Source organism: Saimiri boliviensis, chromosome 4 (assembly GCF_048565385.1).
Source record: "Saimiri boliviensis isolate mSaiBol1 chromosome 4, mSaiBol1.pri, whole genome shotgun sequence".
Lineage (NCBI taxonomy): Eukaryota > Metazoa > Chordata > Mammalia > Primates > Cebidae > Saimiri > Saimiri boliviensis.
Genome location: NC_133452.1, coordinates 94,547,459 through 94,572,428, shown reverse-complemented (window position 1 = coordinate 94,572,428; position 24,970 = coordinate 94,547,459). Strand labels below are relative to the sequence as shown.

At 35.3% G+C, this 24,970-nt stretch overlaps 1 protein-coding gene across 2 annotated transcripts in view; it reads left to right on the top strand.

Annotated features, from left to right (window-relative positions):
• CRISP1 (cysteine rich secretory protein 1) overlaps positions 1 to 24,970 on the top strand; it is a 33,944-nt gene that overhangs the window by 1,066 nt on the left and 7,908 nt on the right. For both annotated transcript variants that reach the window (XM_003923104.2, XM_010333995.2), the window contains exons 2-5: positions 11,157 to 11,224; positions 16,355 to 16,483; positions 20,544 to 20,634; positions 22,155 to 22,303. In XM_003923104.2, the coding sequence (XP_003923153.1) occupies positions 11,159 to 11,224; positions 16,355 to 16,483; positions 20,544 to 20,634; positions 22,155 to 22,303 (435 nt within the window). In that variant the 5' untranslated portion in view covers positions 11,157 to 11,158. The remainder of the gene's footprint in view (positions 1 to 11,156; positions 11,225 to 16,354; positions 16,484 to 20,543; positions 20,635 to 22,154; positions 22,304 to 24,970) is intronic.

Here is a 24,970-nt window from a genome sequence, read left to right as displayed (position 1 = left end):
CACTTCAAATAATATCAGATAATCATCTGGAATTTATCTCTTACAAATATGATAGTTTTTATATTTAGATCTGTAAAAATAAGGTGGTACTCACATTTGTGTTTGTTTCTTGTTTGTTTGTTTGTTTGAGACAGAGTCTTACTCTGTTGCCCAGGCTGGAGTGTAGTGGCCTGATCTCAGCTCACTGCAACCTCACCTCCCAGGTTCAAGCAATCCTCCTGCCTCAGCCCCCCAGTAGCTGGGATTACAGGAACGTGCCACCATGCCTGGCTAATTTTTGTATTTTTAATAGAGAGGGGGTTTATCATGTTGGCCTGGCTGGTCTTGAACTCATGACTTCAGGTAATCCACTGAACTCGGCCTCCCAAAGTGCTGGGATTACAGGAGTGAACCACTGAAACCAGCTGGCACTCACATTTAAATCTCTGATTCAAGTGAAAATAATTTCTGTTTTAATGGAAGGTAGCAATCAGAATCTGTATTTTTTTATCCATTAGATATTCCATTGACTTCATGTTTTTTATAAAAATGATCATTCTTTCCCCACTCAATTGCATTTGAGACTTTGTCATAAATCAGGCAACTATGTGAATTTGTTTCTGTATTCCATAATATTCCATTGGTCGATTTATCTGTATTTGTGTTACTAGTACTCTATTTTCATGACTTCAATACTATAGTGAGTTTTAATACTTGGTACTGTAAACCCTACAACTTTGTTTTCCAATATTTTATCAATGTTAAATCTATCTTCCAGAAAAAATAACTTTTATGACTCATTACTTTTGGATAACCAAAATTTCTTAAATAGAATGTACACAAATACATGCATAAGCACTAATTCAAGAAAATAAAGATTAGCTAGATTTATTTGAGTTAGAAACTTTTTTAACAAAAGCTGCAACTAAGATAGTTCAATAAATAAGCCATAGGCTAAGGAAAGATATTTGTAAAATATTTAACAATTGCCTTATCAAAAACATATAGAGAATTCATACAAACCAATAAGAAAAGTATCATCAACCTAATTATAACAATGGGCAAAACATTCAACAGAGATTACACAAAAGATGGGATCTAAGTGGCCTATAAACACATGAAAAGAAACTCAATATCTTGTTATTAAACAAATATAAATTAAAAACTGCAATGAAATCATATTACACAAACATAATGGATAAAATTGTAAAAAGTTGAGAATACAAACAATAGGTGAGTATATGAAGCTGATGTGAGAATGAATTGATAAAACTCATTTGGAAAACTATTTGACAATACCTACAAAACATGTATATACTGTATGGCCCAATAATTCTACTCTGGGGTATATATCCAAACATGCACACACATATATACACACACACAGTGAATAACAACAGTGTTTGCTAAAAGAGGTACAGATAAAATGTTCATAGAAGTTTTATTCATAATAGTTTCAAACTGAAAATAATCAAAATTCTTATAAATAATAGAATGATTAAATGAATTATACTGTATGTGTACAGGGGAATATTCTACAACTATTAACAAATACAAACTTCTTCACATGCAACATGGATGAATCTCATAAGCATAATAACGAGTAGTGAGAGCGGTTAGACATTAAAAATACATATTCCACTTATTCAAAGTTCTAAAACTGATAAAACTAATCCTAGGTATATCAAGATAGTTTTCTTATTCTTGGGGGCTTCAGACTCAAAGGGGCCCAAAGGACCTTCTTGAGTGTTGGAAATCATCTGTATATTGATTTTGGTAGTGGTTACACTAGTATATACATAGCTATAAATTAATCAAACTACGCGCTTAAGACTGGCATGCTGTGCTATATGTAAGTTATAACTCACCTTCACTGAGGTGAGGAAGATTAAAAATAAGGTGTATTTCTTGTAGAGCTCATGTCTTAATTGTTTGGTTAAGGCAAGGAAGGGACTGTTCTTCATGTAAGTGCTTTCTGAGAAGGTCATGGTCTAACAATTGAATACATGAGGGTGCATTCCCCAGGGCATGCCATAGGGCAGTACCCAGTTATCCTCAGTATTTTCCCTCATCTTTGATCTTTCCTCCCACAAAATACTAACTTTTAGTTGTTAAGATCTACAAATTTGTCAATAAGAAACACAATCTGAAACTAAAGTGTAAAGAAATACATTTAAATAGTGTATCAAGTGGCTGGTATTATTATCTAAAAATATTTTAAGAGTATTGACTTAAGATTGCCTTTTGCGTACATGATAATTGTGTTAAGAAGAAATTGATGCTAAAGTCAACGAATTGATGCTTCTTCTGTAATGCTTCTGTTCAGAAAAGCTACCTTTACCTGAGTTCAACCAGCTATGTAATTCCTTGGTTGAAATGGACTTGGGCTTAGTACAACCTCTGGGGCTTACCTCAGTCTGGATCTACAGGGTCTTTTACTCTGGGCCCATTTATATTTCCACCCTCACAACTTCTGATCCAGCTCTGAGTCATGCTCTACAATTCTAATCTCTATGTGTGCATCTTTCTTACATCAGCAGGATTTGCTATTTACCAAATCCTCTGTTTCCTGCAGTTCCCTTCAGCCCTATCCAATTTTGAGCTATACATCCTAGAATTATTCCAGGCCCCAAAATGTGTACTATTATACTTCTGGGACAACAGAGATACCTTCATAATTGCCTGTCTTCAATCCTCATTCTAAAACACTTAATTTACTTCTGATATTGAATTATTAACTTCTACTGTCATGTGTTTACTCAGTTCTCCAAGTGCCCATTTAGACCTCAAGCAAACAAAAATGACCCTTCTGTATTTTCGTAGTTTCTGGTTCTCTGAGAAGGTATAACTTTGAGTATACACATTTTGCCTATTCATTGACCTCAAGCCAAAACTTGGGCTTAAAAATCTAAGGTCTTTTCTTAGCAGTTTCCCTTAGCATAGTTGCCCTAAACGTTGATCAAACAGAATTCTTTGGACATGCCAACATGCTAAGGTAACCACAATCCCAGCTGACACCCATTATCCCATAATCGTTTGTAAGAGATCATGATAAGTTTTCTTCTGGATGCTTTTAATATTTGCACAGAAAATAAGTTCTGGCATTAAGTCACCTAGATTTACTATTATATCAAATTTCTTACGCATCTTATATTCTACAATAAAGAATTTTTTCACATGTTTTTGACAAAAGAATTTAAATCTGTATGTAAAATATGCAAGTTGTATGTATGTGTATATATATATATATTCTAATAATATCAATGATAATCTTTTTTCAAAGCTATTCTATTAGAATTAATTAGAGTCCATTTATAAAATACAGTATGCCTTCAACTTTGGATTTTGAAGTACAAACCTTTCTGAAAAGAACAGTAGCAGTTAACTCTAAAGAATTGTCTCTTGCAGTCCTATGAATTTCATCTATGTCTACAACATGTTAGATTCATTCTAAAGAAAAGAAAGTTGATTTTCACAGAACAGATTTAGCAATCTTATAGATAATAGTATAAACTAGATAAAATATTTTAACTTCAGGATTGGTATGACACTGTATTGAATTAATAGGTTGTGTATGTGGTCGGAGTCTGAGGTTGTGTCTGTGGCTCCTAATATCTGAAATAGCTAATTATTATAATTGTAAAAGAGTAAATTCATTTATTAAGTATTTCTTAATCACTTATTATATATTAGATACACTTAGAAGTAAAATTAGATGTATATTACTATTTTTTAAAGTCCACAGATAGTAACTGATTTTTAGTCCTGGGGCTCAAACTCTACGATAATTCATGAAAAAAAAAAAAAACTTAGTAAAAATGGTAAGGCCATTTGTGTCAAAATAGTCACAATAGCATTACTTCAAAAAAAAAAATTAACAGATTAAAAATAAAACTTTAGCCAAAATCACAAGTAATTTACAAATTAATCATATTTTCAAAATAATATTTATAATGAATATGCAATAAAAATGGAAATTCTTGGAAAAGCAAGATAGTATTTTATATAAATTATGTTTTCATATGTAAATTCAACTAAGTACTGGTATTGTATATAAGGAAAAAAGAATACTTGAAAGGCAAAATCTAAATTGTCAGTATCCATTTCTGGCTGGTGGAAAACAAATTTGGGAGGGTATTTCTTGGGCTTTTCGTAACAGCTTTTTTGAGGTATACTTTAGGTACATGTAAGTGCACAACCATGAAAACATCATAACCATCAAAATAACGAGCACACATTACCGCAAAAACTGTCCTTCAGAAAATGCAAAAACAGCAATTATAGACAGCCTTATAATGAAGACTGATATGTATAATACTTCAGTGGATATATGTATATATTCTGTATATTTATATGTATTTACATATATGCAATATATAATGTAGGTAGAGATAAATCTATAAGTATATATATGCATGTGCGTGTGTATGTATGCGAGTATATATATGTGTGACTATGTATCAATCTACTTTGTGTCAGAAGCTCCTTTTCTACTATAATATGTTTCTATATTAATGGAGCACACGTGATATTTTGCTACATCCAAAGACTGTGTAATATTCAAGTATGAATATTTGGGGCATTGCTCACCTGGAGTAGCCTCATCTTGAATTGTTTTGGGAACAAATTAAGTCCTTGCTTCTTGTTATTTGGAAATATACAATACATTGTTGTTAACTAGAGTCACCCTACTCTGCTATGAAACGTTAGAATTTATTTCTTCTATCTAACTGTATGTTTGTACCCATTAACCAATCTCTCTTTATCCATTCCCACATGCCCCAACCTCTACACACACTCTTCCCAGTCTCTGATAGCTATCATTCTACTCTTATCTCCATGAGATTAACTTTTTTTTTAGCTTCCATATGAGTGAGAACACACAATATTTGTCTTCTGGTGCCTAGCTTATTCACTTAAACTAATGACCTCCAGTTCTAGCAATGTTACTGCAAATGACAGTATTTCATTCTTTTTTTTATGGCTCATAGCATTCTATTGGGTATATATGCCACATTTTCTTAGTCCACTCAGCCATTAATGAACACTTAGGTTGATTCCTTATCTTAGTTATTGCAGATAGTGCTGAAATAAACATGAGAGTACAGGTATTCCTCTGAATACTGATTTATTTTCTTTTGGATAAATACCCAGTAATAGAATTGCTAGATTGTATGGTACTTCTACTTGCAGCTTTTTGAGGACTCTCCATAATGTTTTCCATAGTGGCTACTCTCACCAACAGCGTGTAAGAGCTCTTTTTTCATCGCATCATAACCAGCTTCGGTAATTCTTTTGTCTTAATAATAGTCATTCCAACTGGGGCAAGATAGTATCTCATTGTTGTTTAATTTGCATTTCCCTGATGATTAATGATGTTGAATATTCTTTTCTTATATTCTTTGGTCATTTGTATGCCTTCTTTTGGGAAATGTCTATTCATGTCCTTTTCCCACTTTTTAATGGGATTATTTGTTTCTTCACTGTTTAGTTGTTTGAGTTTCTTACATATTCTGGATATTAGTCCAGCATGTTTGCAAATGTTTATTCCCATTAAACACATTGCCATTCACTCTGTTGATTGTTTTCTTTGCTATGAAGCTTTTTAGTTTAACATAGTCCCATTTGCCTATTCTTGTTTCTATCGTCCGTGCTTTTGAGGTCTTAGTAATAAAAGCTTTGCCTAGATCAATGTTCTGAAGTGTTTTCCTATGTTTTTGTCTAATAATTTTATACTTCCAGGCTTTGTGTTTAAGTCTTTAATCTATTTTAGATTTATTTTTACATACGGTGAAAGATAAGGGTCCACTTTCATTTTTATGCATATGAGTATCCAACTTTTTAGTACCATTTATTGAAGAGGATATCCTTTTTCTGATGAATGTTCATGGTGTCTTTATCAAAAATCATTTGGCTGTATATATGTGAGTTTATTTCTTGGTTCTCTCTTCTGTTCTATTGGTCTATGTATCTATTTTTCTAGCAATACCATGATTTTTATTTACTGGAGACTCGTAATATATTTCAAACTCAGGGAGTCTGATAACTAGTTTTGTTCTATTTGCTCAGAATTGCCTTGGCTATTTAAGCTATTTTTGGTTCCATTTGATTTTAGGATTTTTTTCTATATCTATGAAAAATGACATTGGTATTTTGAGGAGAATTGTAATGACTCTTTAAATTGCTTTAGATATTATGGTTATATTAACAAAATTAATTCTTCTAATTCATGAGCATGGGATTATTTTCAATATTTTGTGTCCTTGTCAATTTCTTCCATAAGAGTTTTGTAATTTTCCTTGTAGAATTTTTTCTCCTCTTCTGTAAACTTTAGGTATTTTATTTGAAACACTATTAATTTTTGCATGTTGATTTTGTATCTTGCAAAGTTATTGAACTTATCAGATCTATGAATTTGGTGGTCTTTAGGTTTTCTAGATATGATATCATCTGCAAAGAGTGACAATTTGACTTTCTCTTTTCCAATTTAAATGCCTTTTATTTCTTTCTCTTGCATGATTTCTCTGGCTAGAACTTCCCAGCACTATGTTAAATAGGAGTGCTGAACATGGACAACATTGTCTTGTTTTAGTCCTTAGAGGAAAGACATTCAGCCTTTTCCCATTCAGTGTGATGTTAGATGTGAATTAGTCATATATGGCTTTTATTATGTTGAGTTATGTTCTTTTCTTTTCTTTTCTTTTTCTGAGATGGTGTCTTGCTCTGTCGCCCAGGCTGGAGTGCAATGGCATGATCTTGACTAACTGCAACCTCTGCTTCCTGGGTTCAAGTGATTCTCCCACCTCCGACCCCCACCCCCCACCCCCAAGTAGCTGGGACTACAGGCACGTATGCCACCACACCTGGCCATTTTTTTGTATTTTTAGTAGAGACGGGGTTTCACTATGTTGGCCAGGCTGGTCTTGAGCTCCTGACCTTAAGTGATCTGCCCACCTCAGCCTCCCAAATTGCTGGAATTATAGGTATGAGCCACCACGCATGGCCAAGTTACGTTCTTTCAGTTCTTAGTTTGTTGAGAGTTTTTGTCAGGAAGAGATGTTAAATTTTATCAAATGATTTTGCACAGTCTATTGAGATTACCATATGGTTATTTTCATTTATTTTGTTAATGTGATGCGTCACATTTATTGATTTGTATATGTCAAAGCATGCTTGCATCCCTAGTATAAATCCCACTTGATCATGGTGCTTTATCTTTTTCATGTGCTGATGGATTTAATTTGTTAGTATTTTGTTAAGGAACTTGGCCTCTATGTTCATCAGGAATATTGGCCTATAGTTTTCTTTTTCATTGCATCCTTGTCTGGTTTGGGTATCAGAGTAATGCCAGCCTCTTAGAATAAATTAGGGCAAATTTTCTTTTTTTGAATTTTTGTTGGAATAGTTTGAGAAGAATAAATGTTAGTTCATCTTTGAAAATTTGGTATAATTTAGCAGTAAAATCATCTGATCCTGGACTTTTCTTATTGGGAAAGTTTTTATTACAATTCAATCTCATGACTCATTATTGGTCTGCTCTGGTTTCTATTTCTTTCTGATTCAATCTTGGTAGCTTTTATGTCTCCAGGAATTTATTATTGTCTCTAAAATTTTCAATTTGTTAGTATATAGTTATCCATGGTTACCTCATGATTTTCTATATTTCTGTAGTGACAATTGTAATATCTTCTTTTTTATTTCTGATTTTGCTTATTTGGGTTTCCTCTTTTTTATTTTGGTCACCCAGCCTACTCGTTTATCAGTTTTGTTTATCTTTTCAAAAAATTAACTTTCCATTTTGTTGATTCTTTGTATTATTTTTAAGTCTCTATTTTGTTTAGCTCTGCTCTAAACTTTTGATTTCTTCAGCCAGTTTTGGGTTTGATCTGTCCTTATTTTTTTTAGTTCTTGAGATGCATTGATAGATTGTTTATTTAAAATCTTTCTTTTGTTTGAAATAGGTGTTTATTACTATAAACTTGCCTTTAACACTGCTTTTGCTATATTTCCATTAGTTTTGGTATGTTATGTTTCAATTTTTATGTTTTTCAAAAAATTGTTTGATTTCCTCCTTAGTTTCTTTCTTAGCCCAGTGGTCATTCAGGAGCCTGTTGTTTAATTTCCATGTTTTGTACAGTTTCCAAAGTTCCTCTTGTTATTGATTTCTAGTTTTATTTCATTGTGGTAAGAGAAGACACTTGACATCATTTCAATTTTTGCAAATTTGTTGAGTCTTATTTTGTTTTCTAACTTATGATCCATCCTAGAGAGTGTTTCATGTGCTGATAGGAGGAATGTGTACTTTGTCGCTATTGGATAAAATGTTCTGCAAATGTCTGTTAGATTCATTTCGTTAAATGTATAATTTAAATCCAATGTTTCTTTGTTAATTTCTGCCTAGATTATCTGTCTAATGTTGAGAGTGGGATGTTAAAGTCCCCACTATTTTCGTATTGGAGTTTATCTTTCCCTTTAGATCTAATAATATTTGCTTTATATATCTGGGTGCTCCATTGTTGGGTGCATATGTTTAGATTTGTTACATTCTCTTGCTGAATTGATCCCTTTATCATTACATAATGACCTTCTGTGTTTGCTTTTGCTGTTTTTGACTTAAAGTCTTTTTTATCTTACATAGCTAAAGATATTCCTGCTTGGTTTTGGTCTTCATTTGTACAGAATACCTTTTGATATCCCTTCACCTTCAATCTCTATCTATCTTTACAGGAGAGATATTTTTTATAGATGGAATACAGCTGGGTCATACTTTAATTCATTCTACCAATCTATATTTTTAAGTGGAAAATTTAATCCATGTACATTCAATGTTTTTATTGATATCTTCTTTTATTAGTTGATTTCTTTTTGTTTTATAAATTTTTGGTTTCCTTTTTCTCTTTTTGTTTATCATGGTGGTTAGGTGGTCTTACGTAGTGATAACATTTGAGTTCTTTCTCTTCCTTATTTCCGTTTGCTCTACCAGTGGGTTTAATACATTTGTGTGTTTTCATGATGGTAGATACCTTTTCACTTCCATGTATAGGACTCTTTTAAACATTCCTGGTAGAGCCGGTCTAATGGTAGTAAATTCCCTCAGCTTTTGCTTGTCTGGAAAATACTTCTTTCTTAAAAAATCTTTCTTTTATGAAGGATAACTTACTTGGTTACAGTATCCATGGGTGGAAGTTTTTGTTTGTTTGTTTTTTCTTTCAGCACTTGTTAAATATATCATCTCTGGGAGCAACAGCTAGCTGCAGCAGATGCTACAGGTAGGAAATGTCAATGCGGTTCCAGAAATGTGGATATGCAAGGACTGTTGGCCCCTGAGCAGGATGCAGCTGGGTTGGTAATGGACGGCCAGTAAAGCACCTTTCCATAGCTGCCTAGGACTCAAGAGTATGTGAAACCCATGGGACCTACCGTGAACATTCCTCTGGAACTGTGCCTTTGTGCAGTCTCCAGGCAACTCTCTGTTAGTCTCAGGGGTCTGTGAGAGCCTAAGGGCATCCCAATGGCTAGGATGCAGAAGTCCATGGTGAAAACGTGCACTAGTGGGGATCATTCACTTACCCTTTGCATGCTAAGGAGCCTTTCCAGGCTCCCAGCCTATCCCAACTGAGCAGACTGCCATGTTTTTCTCTCCTTCCTTGGTTTAGGTGTTTCATGCCACTTCTCTGTTGAATACTAGATGGGCTATTTGAATTTTAATTATCTATTTCTTATTTTGGTGCTTCTTTATGGAGAAGGCAAGTGCCAGATGCTTAGTCTGCTATTTTGAAGGCCCTCCCCTCAGAATCTCCCATTTAGTTTACTTTTTTTCCTGTTACTTCAGGGTTAAAATTGTCTGCTTTAGTAGATTTTTTGAGGATTAGTAAGAGAAAGGGATATTTCATCACCTATGTCACCATATTACGATAAATCTTGACATGAGAGGTTATATGAATATTTGGAGGGAGAAAGGAAAGGAAATAGATGAAAAAGTGATAAAGGTGAGATTGCTTACATGTGTATGTTCTCCGAAAGAATTGATTTAGAAAGTTCTCTCTCATATTAAGCATGTCTGGCAGTAAGCAGGGAAAGTGTGAGAGCAATGGTGAACTACGTCATTGGGTGAAAAAGCACGAGTAATTGCACTGTATTATTCGGCACAGATTTGTTACTTTGCTCTTTAAAAGTGTTTGGTTTTATAAAATGAGAACCAAACAGCCTTTTTTGCTTCTCACGCAGCAGGATTAATTCAGAAATAAACTTAGCAGATGGTGAAAAGAAGGTGCCAACAGAATTTAATCATCTATACTTATTAATATCCTAGAGTTAGCTAGCTATGTTAACTAAAAATAAAGGAGAAGGTACATTAGCTCTGATTTTTCTGACTCATAATGACAGCCATGCTTAGCAAGGTGATCAGATATTATAGAATATCTCTAAATCACTTACATAAATTAGTAGTACCAAATTATTCCTCTACTTTTTAGCTGATGGAGAGTTTAAATCAAATATTTCTGTGTTCTTATATTAGTTTCTTCTTGCTATTATAACAAGTTACCATAAATTCAATGTTCTAAAATAAATATAGGTTTATTATCCTATTGTTCTGGAGGTCAGAAATTCAAATAGGTTTCACTGGGCTGAAATCAGGTTGTCAACAGGGAAACTCTCCAGGCAGAATCTGTTTCCTTACCTTTTTCTATGTCCAGAGGCCATCCATATTTCTTAGCTCAGAGTATCTTCCTTGTCTTCAAATTCAGTCTGACTGGTCAAGTCTGTCTCATGCCTATCACTGACGTTGACTCTTCTGAGTTCCTCTTCAACATTAAATACCCTTATGATTATATTGGGTCCACCCAGATATTTCAAGATAATCTCCCTACTTTAATGTTAGCTGATTAGCAGTTTGAATTCCATATGCTACCTTAATTCCCTCATGTCACACAATATAACATATTCAAAGGTCCAGGGATTAAAACAATTTATATTTTTGAGAGTCTACTATTCTTCCAACAACAGTCCTGTCTTCCTATATGGGCCCCACATAAAACCTTGTTCGGATCCTGAAGGTTTCTTTTGGGGAAAAAAAAATGCAAACACTTGTAAAAGTGGTTCGAACAAGGTTTATTACAAGACGTTATCCCATGAGTTGAGAATAATCTAAAATTGTGTTATTTTTTTCTTTTCAGGGATGGCAATTAAACACCTCTTGCTTTTGGTTGCTGCTGCTTGCTTGCTGCCTATGTTAGCCATGAAAGTATGTGAGGGTTGTATGTTTCATAGTTACTTTCTAAATAAAATAAGAAAGTGTTAAGAGCTAACACTTAAATAGAATTCACTACATTAGATGCACTGTTGTAAAGCCACTACACCCATTACCCACTTTGTTTTCACAATAGGCCTGTTAGGCAAGTACTCATCTTCATACCATGTTATTAAGAAGAGAAGCAAAGGATGGGAAGGGTGAGCCATATGGCTAATATCTGAGAACTAGGACATGGCAGAGCCTGAAATGATACTTAATCAGTTAGCTCCATGGGTCCATATCTATTTCATTGTAGCCCCTCTGGATAATACAAGCCAAAAAGCTGAGAATGCAGATAAACTATATAATTTTTTACTATAATAAGAATTTAAAATGTCAAAATTAAATATAAGATGGAAAGGTGCCAACAGCACAGAGTGACGTGAGGAGCCGTAAGTGATGGCATCAAGATATATGACCTGAATCTCACTCATTCTTAAAAACAATAATTTTAACAGTCACAAAACAGAAGCAAAACCCTCGATGATCAGAGAATAATGTTCACCTTTAAATAACTTCAATGATATAAAGAAAATAATATATATTTTAATTTACTCAAAATTTTATGACAAACTGAAATAAATAACTTTGGACAAGAAACTGAGTGACTTTTCTATTTTCACAGGCCAGGTAAGAGAAAAGAGATAAAAGGCACTTAGTTTTACGGTTGAAAAAACTCCTTATGCATTAGGCTACTCAGGTGTTGGTTTGGTGTTTGGGTCCTGTTACTCACTCCTCTTCCCCAAAGAGAGACTAGGTGGAGCTCATGTTTAATGTCCAGTAATCCTCCAGTAAGCTGGAATTAGAGTCCTCAATAAGACTTCCTCCTTCCCTCTGATTATCTGACCATTTTACTTCTCCACCATGAAAAAGTGATTTCCATGCTTCATAATAAGGAAAAAGCTAACCTGAAGCATGACCACCATTCCAGAGGAGGGGAGAAAGGTGAACAGTCAGAAACCTATATTTACCGCCAAGACCTGGTACTAGGCTGTCTAGACCACTTAGGCCCAGTTCTGGGAAACAGCATAGCCCAGATTGCCACATGAAAGAAGAAATTAGTATCCCTAATTAAAAGTCCAGAGCAAAGAGCAGATAGGTAGAACTCCACCCATCCAAGAGAAACCATACCCAAATCGCTTTTGACCAAGAATATGAAAGAAAAAGTAGAAGGTATTGATAAAACAACATGTTTATGTTCTATAACAGAGAATTATTAGAATATTTTCATACATTTTATAGACAGTTTGGTCATAAAATAAAGGCTTAAAATTTTTAATTAAAACAAGATGATAAATTAAGTCCCCAACACAAATTTATGACATAAACTTTAAATGAGTCCCAGTTAAAGTAAATAATGTGTTGAATTTGCCCACAAAAAAAAAAAAAAATAGTCTTATGCTTTCTTTTTTCAGACTCCAGTAGAAAGCAAATAAACTAACCACCAGACCTGAATCGTATTTTAAACTTCCAATAGTGTCAGAGTTTGCTGGGATATTAAGCATTTAATTTAACATAAACTGCTTTTACTATTGATATAGGTAGTTTTCCATGACAATCTGGTAGATGTTACCCAAAAGTCTTTTTTAAGGAAAACTATAGAGAGTTATAATCAGGTAACGGACAGGCTGAATCTTGTCTGAGTTAATTAGAGACTTCTATGAGCACATGGTAGACCTGGGATCTGAAGAATAAGTTGGTCTTGCAAGCTTATAAGGTGTACTATCAAAGGTACAGGCATGGGCAAATATTCTAAGGCAGGAAGGAAATTGGCACATTCAGGTAACAACAACCAAAAAAAATCAGTGTGTCTACAGCAGAGATAAGGGTTTATATGTATTTATATCCTAAATAGAGGCTGAAAAATAAACAGCATATTCAAAGGCCTTGTTAAAAATTTAGTCCCTCTTTTTATGAATGGTAAACTGTTTTTCAATTTTTTATTCTGAATGATGAGTGGAGACTGGATTATGAAAGAATGCATCAAGCAGTGGGAGAGAGAATATAATAGACGTAGTAAAGAATTAGTGGATTCAGGGAGGCCAGTGGAAAGCAGGCAGTAGCCACAATCAGTCCAGGAGAAGGAAGCAGAGAAGTCTGAAAGGAAAGAAAAAAATAGAGCTTTTTGTTGCTTACACCAGATAAAGAGTATTTCTACACTGAAAGCTTAGTGATAGGAGTCAACTGCCAATAAACCAAGTAGAATAAAGTCAATAAAACAATATTATATATGCAAATTGAGCTTGTCAGACACCTTAAAAGGAGAATTTTTAATGTAGGGTTTCCCAACTTGAACCTTATTGCCATTTTCTATGGGACAATTATTTGGTGTAGTCGGAGGCTGTCCTGTGCCTTGTAGGAATTTAGCAGTAGCATCCTTGCCCTCTATTCACAAGATGGCAGGAGCACTCTCCCCCTATCACGCCCATCATGATAACACCAAATTTCTCCGGACATTGCCTAATGCCTAAGCAAGGGGGGAGGCGGATCACCCTGTGATAGAGAATATATTATTGAAAAAACGGGGGGAAGTAAACGCAAGAATTTATTACTTGGGCAATTATAGACAGCCAGATTTGTCAACATTTTCCAGAATATTGATAGGGAAAGAGAGTAGAGACAGGGAACAATAGTTGAATGGGAAAGTGAGGTAAATGAAGAGATGTTTGCTTATTTAAGATATAAGCAGCGTGTAGCCAGGCATGGTGGTACACACCTGTAATCCCAGCTACTTGTGAAGCTGAGGCAGGAGAATGGGTTGAGCCTGGAGACAGAAGCTGCAGTGAGCCAAGATCGTGCTACTGCACTGCAGCCCAAGCAACAGAGCCAGATTTCTTCTCAAAAAAAGAAAAAAGAAAAAGAAAAGATATAAGCTGCAGAATCATAAATGAACACCACTGGGAAGGGCCAAAAGGAAAGAGTGGCTGTCAGCAAACATAAAATGAAAAGAAAATAAATAATGTAAGATTTGGGGGGATGATAGAAGAAAATGGACTTAATAGCACTGTTGAAAAGTTGAGCCTTAGAAAGATTAGAAAAAGTGACCCATTCTCTAGTACCACAGAAGAGGAGGAAAGAAAGGGACAGATACAGGCAGATTGGTAGACAGGGTAAGGCAGTGGAAGCAGCTGCCTCGGATGGCTTCTCTTTGCTGAGGGAAGAAGGAGGTTTCACAACCTACTGAGAGAAGGTAGTTGTGAATAGGGGAGAGTGCAAAAGTCCTACAATAATGTGGAAAGTGGCAGAATGAGCTAACAAAACAATGCATTAGAATTGATTAGAAGAATTAAGGAACTATTGGGGATCAGTCATACTGATTTGGGGTCATGCAGCTATGTGTTGTTTTGTGAGACGTTTTTCTAGCAATGCTCAGCTGACAGAGCGGGCAAGAGAATTGTCAGTCTCATCCAAAGTTGGGGTGTTTTAGGTAGGTGTTTCTAGATGAGGATGTGCAAACAAAAGATTCAGTATTGTAAAGGGAGAGTTGCTGAAATTAGAGAACACAGAGAAGAAAGAAAAGGCAAGAGAGGGCTAGCAGAGAAAAGGAAGAATGAGAAGGCTCTATTCTATTGAAGGACAGTCAGAACGGCTGATCTTGGCAACTTGAAAGAACAGGACATTCTGATCAGGCAGGGAAATGCCTGATCAGCATTTTGGGAGGTATGGTGTTTTGGGATGATCATGAGATATAGTTGGTCACCATTAAAGTGAGGATAAGCAGATCGAAGGAGAAGTCTACAGGAGGAAGATTTTAAGGGCCTATGACATCAAAGGGTTGGAGTCGTCCACGTGGATGTTAAAGTCCTTTGAATTGACTTCAGAAATTTGGGTAGAAAAGATGATTTCATTTCAGGAAACCCAATTTCCAGGAATGAGAGCAAGTAAGAAAAAAATTCATGATAGGATATTAAATAAATGTTCAGGAATGAGGTATGAGAGGCATATGTCATGAGCTTTTCTGGAGCAGAGGTTTTCGGAGGAGCAAGGAGACTTACCATCTGGAAATAGTGTTTGGAATCACGTGGGTCCTCAGCCTCTCCTCCAGTCCAAATCAGAGTGAGCTGCAACATGAGAAAAAAAATGACACCACGTGAGTACGTTCACAGAGGCAGTCTCTAAAGGGGTCTTCTAAATTCCATATTTATGTTTTCTCCCCATACCCTAAACTACTGATATAAAATAAATAACAGTGAATACTTCTACATTTGTGTAAGTTTGGTGCCATTCATAAATTGTGCTGATGTTCATGTGGTAGTTAAGGAAGCAACAGACACTGCTTACATTACAGTACATTAGTTTTGCCACATTTAAAAAAAAATGAAGTACATGTGATATCACACACACACACACACACACACACACAGAGATGTTCTTTATAGCAATTAATGCTAACCTAAATACTTTGGCCATAAATTTTTCTTCTCAGTGAGTTTCAGAATAAAAAAATAAATAAATGAAAAGAACAGTCACAAATTCAAGATTGTAGGCTGAATTTGAATTCCATGTTATACTGTCTCACACATACACTTGAGAGCATTGATGTTTTCTCACATGAACAGGAAGATGACACAGAATTTGCATTGAAAACACTTCCAGCTTTGTCCTCAATAATAAATCTCGTAGTTTGGGTTCTCCCAGACACACACCACTGGACCAGGGTTCAAGTACAAGTAATTCATTTGGGAAGCAAAGAGTGCGTTTGTTGCAGGGTAGGAGGTGTGGAGAATAAACCGGAGAAGTGAGTAAGTAAAAGGTGTGATTTTAAGACATTCCCTTTTTGGATCTTATTGCCCAGTTAAAAATGCTTCAACATGGCCCAAAGTATGAACCTGGAAAAACCCTAATCACAGGATAACCAATGCATTATTCTGAGGACTAATGTAATATCAGCCCGAAAACTTTCCTAGTTTTCGGAAATCCTCAAAACTAGCACTGGAGAAATTGAATCCAATATACTGAGACATTAGAAATTCCAAAATGCTATAAATCACTGTTTATTTAATAATAAACTATAAAACTGCAAAATATATGTGACTTAAAAGAAGTAACACTACTAATTAATTAATACTTTTCTGGTAACAGAAGAAATCAGCTAGAGAGCAATTTACTAAGCTCTTCACTGAATTGGCAAATGTACAAGAAGAGATCGTTAATGTACACAACAGCCTCAGAAGAGGAGTCATTCCACCAGCCAGCAACATGCTGAAGATGGTAAGATCAAACAATAGCAACGTCCATGGTGGCAATAATAGTAACGGTGTTCACTGAGTTTTTATTAAGTTCTATGCACTGTTAAAATGCTACAAGTTTTATCTTCACAACAAATATTTTACATAAAGAAACAGAGGCCCAGAGATGGAAAGTAACTTTCTGATGATTATGTGGTTAGTCAGTGACAGACCTCAGCCAGTCGAGCTTCACCCCTTTCTGCCCTCAGACAGTGTTTCTCCACCTTTGTAATGTGCTCAAGAATCACCTGAAGAACTTAGTAAAGTACCCCTTCCTGGGCTTCCTTCTCAAATACCCTGATTCAGGAGATCTGACTTGGATACCACAGCAAGCTCCCAACTGATGCTGCCAGTACCATGACAAATACTGATTAACAAGTTACCTATGCATTTCATTGCTGTCTTCATTGGGCAGTAGTCCCGAGGCTAAGACACTCACCTGAGAGTTAAAATGTCTGGATATCTAGTTACTTGATGTAGCCAGGTAAATAAATATTGGCAAATTTATCCCCCACTTTGATTGCATCCCATAAAGAGGCAGAGAAATTCTTTCCATTATAAACCTGGTATGCTCTGCTACAAGACAAATCTCAGATGTTTAGGTGATTACGCTTATATTTGTTATCCAGCAGCACCACTAAGTTTCGTGAGCACCTTCAGCCGGCTTCCTTGAACCCTGGACCGGCATATAGCAACAAGGGTTAGAAATAGTGCAGGCTCTGGAGGGTGATTCTAAGGAACACCTTTCTCTTGCAAATGATGAAGAGGATGAAATAAAGAAATAGATAAATGATTTTTAAATTTATCTCTTAATCACTTTAAAATCCAAAGGGCTATTTAAACTAAAAATAAAAATCAATAGCTTTCATAGGCATTCCTACATGGAGTTGCAGCAAACATGTGTATTGTATTTATTATTGATAGATATTTTTCTAATACCTTGTTATGTTAACTCATTTCATTCTCCCAATACAATTTTCTTCATTTTACAGATTTTAACACTGAATCTAAGGAAAATTGAGTAGCTTATTCAAAATCATAAGTACTAGAGCCCAGATTAAAATGCAAGTGGGCCAGATCCAACAATCTGGAGAAGTAGAGTCCAGATTCCTTGATTGTCAGATGAGCAAATAAATTTACCTAGCAGATACAAACAAGGTTAAAGTGAAAAATATAGCCTCCGATTGGAGATCGGAGATAAAAGGCACATACAGAAGAAACTCTGGAAATGATATAAGAATATATATATTCAAGTGCTAAGCTACAAAGGTAATGAAATACCAACAAGATGATAAAAGTAAGTGTACCAGTAAAACTGAGCAATATTTCAAAGGAAATATGAGGGTTCTGCTGCTCCATAAACAATGCATAGGGCATGTATAGGATTGGACTGATAGAAGTAGCAACAGCAAACTTAAGGAACAATAGGACTGAAGAGTTAAACACAATTACAGGCAGAGATTTTCTTAAAAACAAAAAAAAAAATGTTTCTGAACATAATATTAGAACCTGATTAAGTAGAGACACTTGCTAAAGCTGGAATCCAGAACTTTGGAACCATGATAAATAGCAGCTTTAATTTTAATTTCGAATATGTCACAAAAAGAAGTATCTCACCAACATTAATCAAAAGTAATGTCCTATACAGCTTCTTCAAAGTACAGACAGTCTGCTACATTTTAACCAGATAAGTTCCAGTTCTGGCAAGTTTTCTTCACTAGTGAGTGTGATGGTATTCCCCATGCCCAAAGAATCTATACGCTGATCAATGTGTGGTGTCATCTCTGCTCCATCAGTTAGACATAGCCGTGACTAAAATAAATCTTTTTTTAAATTATTATTGCTTGAAACTATCAAAACCTGCAAAACCATATTTTTACACCGTGCTAGGTACTGAGTTATTTAATTGATCTCATGGTTTCATCAACCTCAAGGGTAATTCTAAACATCTACCACAAGATGGCAGCATATACACATAATAATTATATTTCATTTTTTATTCCATATAAAAAAATTGTGATGTACATGTATATATTTTATATACATATTACATATATATGCATATATGTGTAATATATATATGTAATATATATTACATATATATGCATATATGTATATATTTTTATATATCTATATATGCATATATATATATATATATATATGTATATGTATATATGATGGAAAGCCACTGAGTTACAATAAGGAATAAATTAACGGCATTCCCAGGAACCTCGATGGAATTGGAGACTATTATTCTAAGTGAAGTAACTCAGGCATGGAAAACTAAACATTGTATATTCTCATTCATATGTGGGAGCTAAGCTACGAGGATGCAAAGGCATAAGAATGATACAACGGACTCTGGGGACTCAGGGGAAAGTGTGGGAAAAGGGTTAGGGATAAAAGACTACAAATCAGGTTTAGTGGATACAGATCAGGTGATGGGGCACCAAAATCTCACAAATCATCACTAAAGAACTTACTCATGTAACCAAATACCACCTATTCTCCCCAAAATCTACGGAAATAAAAAATAAATAAACTACAGCAATCTTCTCAGCAAACATAAATAAAATAAAATAAAAACTAAACAAAAAAAATTCTATTTCACATGCTCAGGATGATACTGAAAATGACAGTCCTCTAAAGATTCTAAAGAGTAGCGGAAGTATTCACGTAAAAACCTACAGTAAAAACAAACTCTACAACTTCTGTTGGCAATGTGTTATATGCACATATAAGGGTATTCTTTTAAATGGATACATTTGCTGCTGAACACCAGGGGTGTTCTAAATGGATCCAAGGTCTGGTTTCTTGCAGCACAGAAAGCCAATCAGTAGATGAGTATTACCAATTACCTGAGAAGAAAGGCTTTGTGGCAGGTGCTGTCAGTCTGTCAAATCCCTCCCTCTCCCTAACCAACCAAAGTTAAAGGTTTAAATAGGATGGACGGAAAAACAGAAGGGACAAGGAAAAGGAGTTGGCCAATAGGCAGCAGCTGTGTCTTCCCGTCCAGGTGTGACCATCAGGAGAGCCTCACTTCCCTGCTATCATCTGGGGGGCCTGATGGTGGGTTTCCTGGAAAGGGAACTCAGATGAGACAAATGTTCATAATCTCAGTTCTTCATAAAAATTGGGCGGTTTCATACACACCACAACGATAGAAGAGTGTTAGGGAGATCATTTGTGACAGATGCAGAATTTCTCCCTTCCTGCATTGGGAGAACAGCTGTTACTTAGTCATACCTGACCAGATGCTTCAACTCAGCACAGCTGATGCACGCTGAGACGTCAGTACTCTGAAGTCAGCCTAAATGGATCCAAATTCTCCTTTTGTCAATTATAGTCTGACCCCCTAAAAGTTACTTAATGTCTCTGTGCCTTACTTCCCTTATTTACAAAAATAGACATAATATTAACTCTTTTGTAGAGTTGCTATGGGGTTAAAGTGAGAGAAGATACACACAGAATTAGTGACAGATTCTGGCACGTGGAGTTAGCTTTTATTTTTGCGATTCATCATTTTAGATGTAGATATGACTGTGAACTTGCTTCTAATCACAGCCATCATTTATTGATATGTAAAATTTAGCACATCTCAATTGTATTCCTTAGATTATCACATTTGAACAAACCTTTGGGCATAAATTACAGGTAACAGTTTCCAGGAGGATAAACTGAGATTCAAAGAGATAAAATAATATGTCTGAGTTTAAACTACAAATAAATTACTTGGCTGGATTTGTAACTCTGGTCTGTTTTCCTGGAAGCATTTACTTAAATTCTCTACTACAGCTGAGAGAGAAACTATTTCTGAATGCTATTACCAAGTTTTGGATTTGTGAATTAAAGGACCAACATAATAAATGAACATTGTTGTCTTTCTCTTTCTACTAGGACATTTAACAGTAATCTCATTATTTACATTTTTAATTTACACAATTAATGATATTATATCTCATGGATTATTAGAAACAATAAATTAGAATCTAATGAAAATATTAATTAGAACATGTGCTTTTTTTTTTTTCTTTCCACTGTAGAATTGGAGTGAGGAGGCTGCTCTAAATGCCAGAATGGTTTCAAGGTATTGTGACATGACAGAGAGTAACCCACTCGAGAGGAGACTTCCAAGTAAGTGTGTATCTATACGACCTACCTTTGGACTCAAAAAACAACAGTAAAACAGGGATTGTTAAGTAACTTGATGAGAGTAAACTAAGTCATCTAGATTTCTTTATTTGCACTGAGTTATACATGGCAGTGAATTGTGAACTACTGCAGTATTTTAACTCATTAATTCTTTTAAGGTTTATATGATTACATTTTCAGATTCCAAGTTCTTACCGTCAGGAAAATGAATCAAAACTCTCAGTATGGCAGAATAGTAGAGTACACAGCTAGAGACGTAGGTCTCCATTCTGAGTAGTCACCTCAGCTACTCAACAGTAACACCATGGGGATCTGTTCCATTATTCGGAACAATAATGCAGTTGAGAAATAAGTTATATGCAACCCTGCTGAGCTGCCCATAAGACAATTTCAGGTGCTCAAAAATGAGCCCATCTTAGAGCATATAAATTATATAAATTAGGTAACTTACTGCTAGTTTCCAGGAAATTAAAAAAAAAATAGTACTTCTTTGTTAGGCTGTTTTTGTGTTGCTATAAAGAAATGCCTGAACCTGGGTAATTTATTGAGAAGAGATTTAATTATCTCGCAACTCTGCAGGCTATAGAGGATGCATGTCTCCCACATCTGCTTGGCTTTTGGTGAGACCTTAGGAAGCTTACAATCATGGTACAAGGTGAAGGAGGAGCAAGCGTCTCACATGGTGAGAGAGAAAGCAAAGATAGAGAGTCGGGGGGTGCCACACACTTTTAAACAGCAAGGTCTTGTGAGATCTCACTCGCCGTTATGAGGACAGCACCAAGCTATATGAGGAATCCACCACCGTGATGTAAAGATCTCCAGCCAGGCCCCACCTTCAACACTGGGATACATCTCAGCATGAGCTTTGGAGGGGGACACCCAAACTGTATCGCCTTCCCTCACAAATAAACATTATATTTTAACATGATAATTTTTTTTAATTAAGATATTTTAAAAGTGCTAATTCACATTTACATCTACAGATTATTTGGAATCTTAGTCCAATGCTTTCGAGCAGGGAATTAGCAACATGGTTCTTGCCTGCCTTAGGACAAGGCAGATACTCCTGAATATCATGTTCAACCAAAAGCCCACACTGTAAATGAACGGCTGAATTTAAAAAATGTCTATTCAACATCTTTGTATTATGAATACCTGTGTGTCGCTTCCATTAAGCCATAACCCTGTTAAAACTCTTAGGCTTCTCTGATTTGGTTTTACCAATCTCCAGCAGCTTAGAAGCAGCAGAGAATGAAATGTTGATTGATTCGATTTCAAAACTTCTACTATCTACTATCAACTTTTCACCAAACTTGAGTACCACATGCTCACTCATCAATGAGGAAGAAGGCTTTCGGCAGGGATACAACTGATTTTGCTCCCTCTCAGAAGATGTTATCAAGATGATCAGTGAACCATTCATAAAATAAAAATGAGGAAAGTCTCCTTGCATAGTATTTCCAATTTGTTCAGAGTATGACCAACCCATTTTCTCATTTCAGATACCTTTTGCGGAGAAAATATGCATATGACATCTTATCCTGTATCATGGTCAACTGTAATTGGAGTCTGGCACAGTGAGTCTAAGGATTTCAAACATGGACAATGGACATCTTCAGATGATGGCCTAACGACAGACCACTACACTCAGGTAACCTGCGTGCTGGCAAGCACACACATCTAAAGAGGCCCTGCTAACACAGCCGTTTTCAGAGATCACCTAAAGAGACAATACTCTGAAGCTAAGCAGGAAGCAACCTTGCCCCCGGACCTGTAGTGGAAAGGGCAGCCGTCATGATCTTTGAAGCATTTGGAAATTCATTCTTCCCTTTTCTTGAAGGACAAAGCATGTTTGCAATAAAATGCATCTATCATTTCGTTCTGAAGAGACTAAGAAGTCTGACAGCCTTTCTTCCTTCACTTAGGTCTCTTTCTCTGCCCACTTTAGTTCACACTGGCAGTATCTCTGCTATATAATCACGCCTCTATTTCTGCTGAGATGTATGATTAAATTTTTAAATCATATCCATGGTATCTTTATCAAACGGCTGTTCAGCGACATCCTTAGGGTATTCTTTTGAAAATACTTTCTCATTTTCTGCAATATAGATGTGCTAATAATTTCGTAAATCTTCAAGTTCTGGTTCTTTTTTGCATAAAGATTTCTTCAATTTCTTTCTCTCCTCTTGTAGTTTACTATAAGTGGTAAGGAGAAACCAAACCACTCCTTCAAACCTTTGCTCCGAAATCTCCTCAGCTAAATATCCACGTTTGTTGTTCATAACTTCTGTCTTCCACAAAACACTAGAAGACAAGGAAGCAGCCATTTTGTTTGCTACCTGGTAACAAAGATTACCTCTGTTCCAATTTCCAGTAGCATGTCCCTCCTTTATATCTGCGACAGAATAGACTTTAAATGCCATTATTTCTATCAACAATCCCTTCAAGGAAATCTACATTTTTTTTATAGCATGCACTTGAAAACTTCTAGTCTGTACCCATTACCCAATTCCAAGGCTGCTTCCACATTTTTAGGTATTTGTTACAGCAGCATCTCAGTTCTTGATACCAAAATCTGTTTGCGTGCTCAGCCTACCATAACAAAATATCACATTCCTGAATGACTTAAACAACATATATTTATTTTCTTGAATTTATGAAGGCTGGAAGTTTAAGATCAGAGTGTCAGCATGGTTAGTTTTTTGAAAGGATTCTTTTTCTGGCTTGCAGACTGCTTCCTTTCACTATGTTCTCACATGTGCCCATTGGTAAGTTTCATAAAATCTAAAATAAAATCTACTTGAAATAAAGCCTACTTAAATTTGATGTTAAAAGCCAATGAAGATAAAGCATTTTTAAAAAACAGAGGCAGAATCACAGAAATTAATCAGAAACCTAAATAAAACATCAGTAAATAGCATTTTCTTTTAAGATTGATACACTTAGACACAAAGGGTATGTGGCAAGAATCCAGGAGTATCTCAGCATTAACCTATTTAATCGTATAGTTTACCTTAACAAGGGATTAGAGGATAAAAATAAAATGAATATCTAGAAAGCTAAAAATCTAACAACTTTGTGGCCTTGACTCAAGCCTTCTATTTCCTATATAAGTCAACTAACCCACAATTTTATCACAAAAGCATTATCTTATTACTGTGATATAGTAACTGAATTCTACTATCTTTGGATAATCTTGATTTGTCTCCTTCAAAGTCAATCAGCATCACTTTCCAAATAGAACACATTTTATCAAAATGATTTATCTCATTTCTTGTTTTCAAGGAATTAGGACAATGAAATCAAACAAATTTGCTTTCATTTGCTTAAAATTTAACACAGTAGAATGCAGAAACATTTTACAATCCACCAGTTATCTATTCCTTTCATGACTAGTAAATGGAGGAGCTAGGACCAGAACCCAGGTCTGAATCCTAATCCAGTGGTCTTTACACAGCTCTTAGTCTTTCATATGCACTTGAGGGATGGGAACTTCATTTCACCTGATGTTCTAAAAATCAGAAGCAGGTGAAGGCAGGGAAGGGCTAGGAACAGATAATAGGGTTGCAAGCAGAATGAACTGAACAACAAGAACGTTAATTTGAAGCTGAATAATCCCATGACAGCAGGCCTAATGGGGGAATATACCACAAGGCCTTTCCAGATATTTTCCGACATTTTCTGTAGCCTTGTATAAATGCATTAGTATGTTCATAGAAAAGTTTTGCAAAATAAAAGCTCTTTTTCTAAAATTGTGTCTGAAGACCTAATGAAAAAATTTCATTTTCAATTTTTTTTTTGCTATGAGATAAAGGAACAAATGAATAAATTAATTTCAATAATCTTATTACCAATTCATGTATATCGAGAATATTGCAAAACATGTTCAGCTGCATTTTTATTAAAATTATATTTCTGGTTATGTGCTCTATTAGATTCTGAGTTCAACAGGGTCTGTTATGGAAAATACACATTGGTAGAAAATGATAGAAAGAACCTGCAAACAAAGAATCTACACCATAAAAATTTTTATTCCTGGTTAGAGCAATAATTTTAGTAAAAGCTTAGGTTAGCAGCAGGTAATTAAAAGCCATATGGTGTGGAGAGATTGGCACCCATGCATGACTCTCTTTGTAAAGAGAAAACAATGTTTCATCTAAAAGAGTCACAGCAAACATGTTCTCTAATCAAGAACATGAACAGAAATGTCAGGAAAGTCTCTAGGATTAGCTGTGAGAAAACTACCCAGGTTCATGTAGGGCAGGGAAGGCAAGTAGGAACAACCACATTTACTGAAAACATCGCCTTTCGAACCACT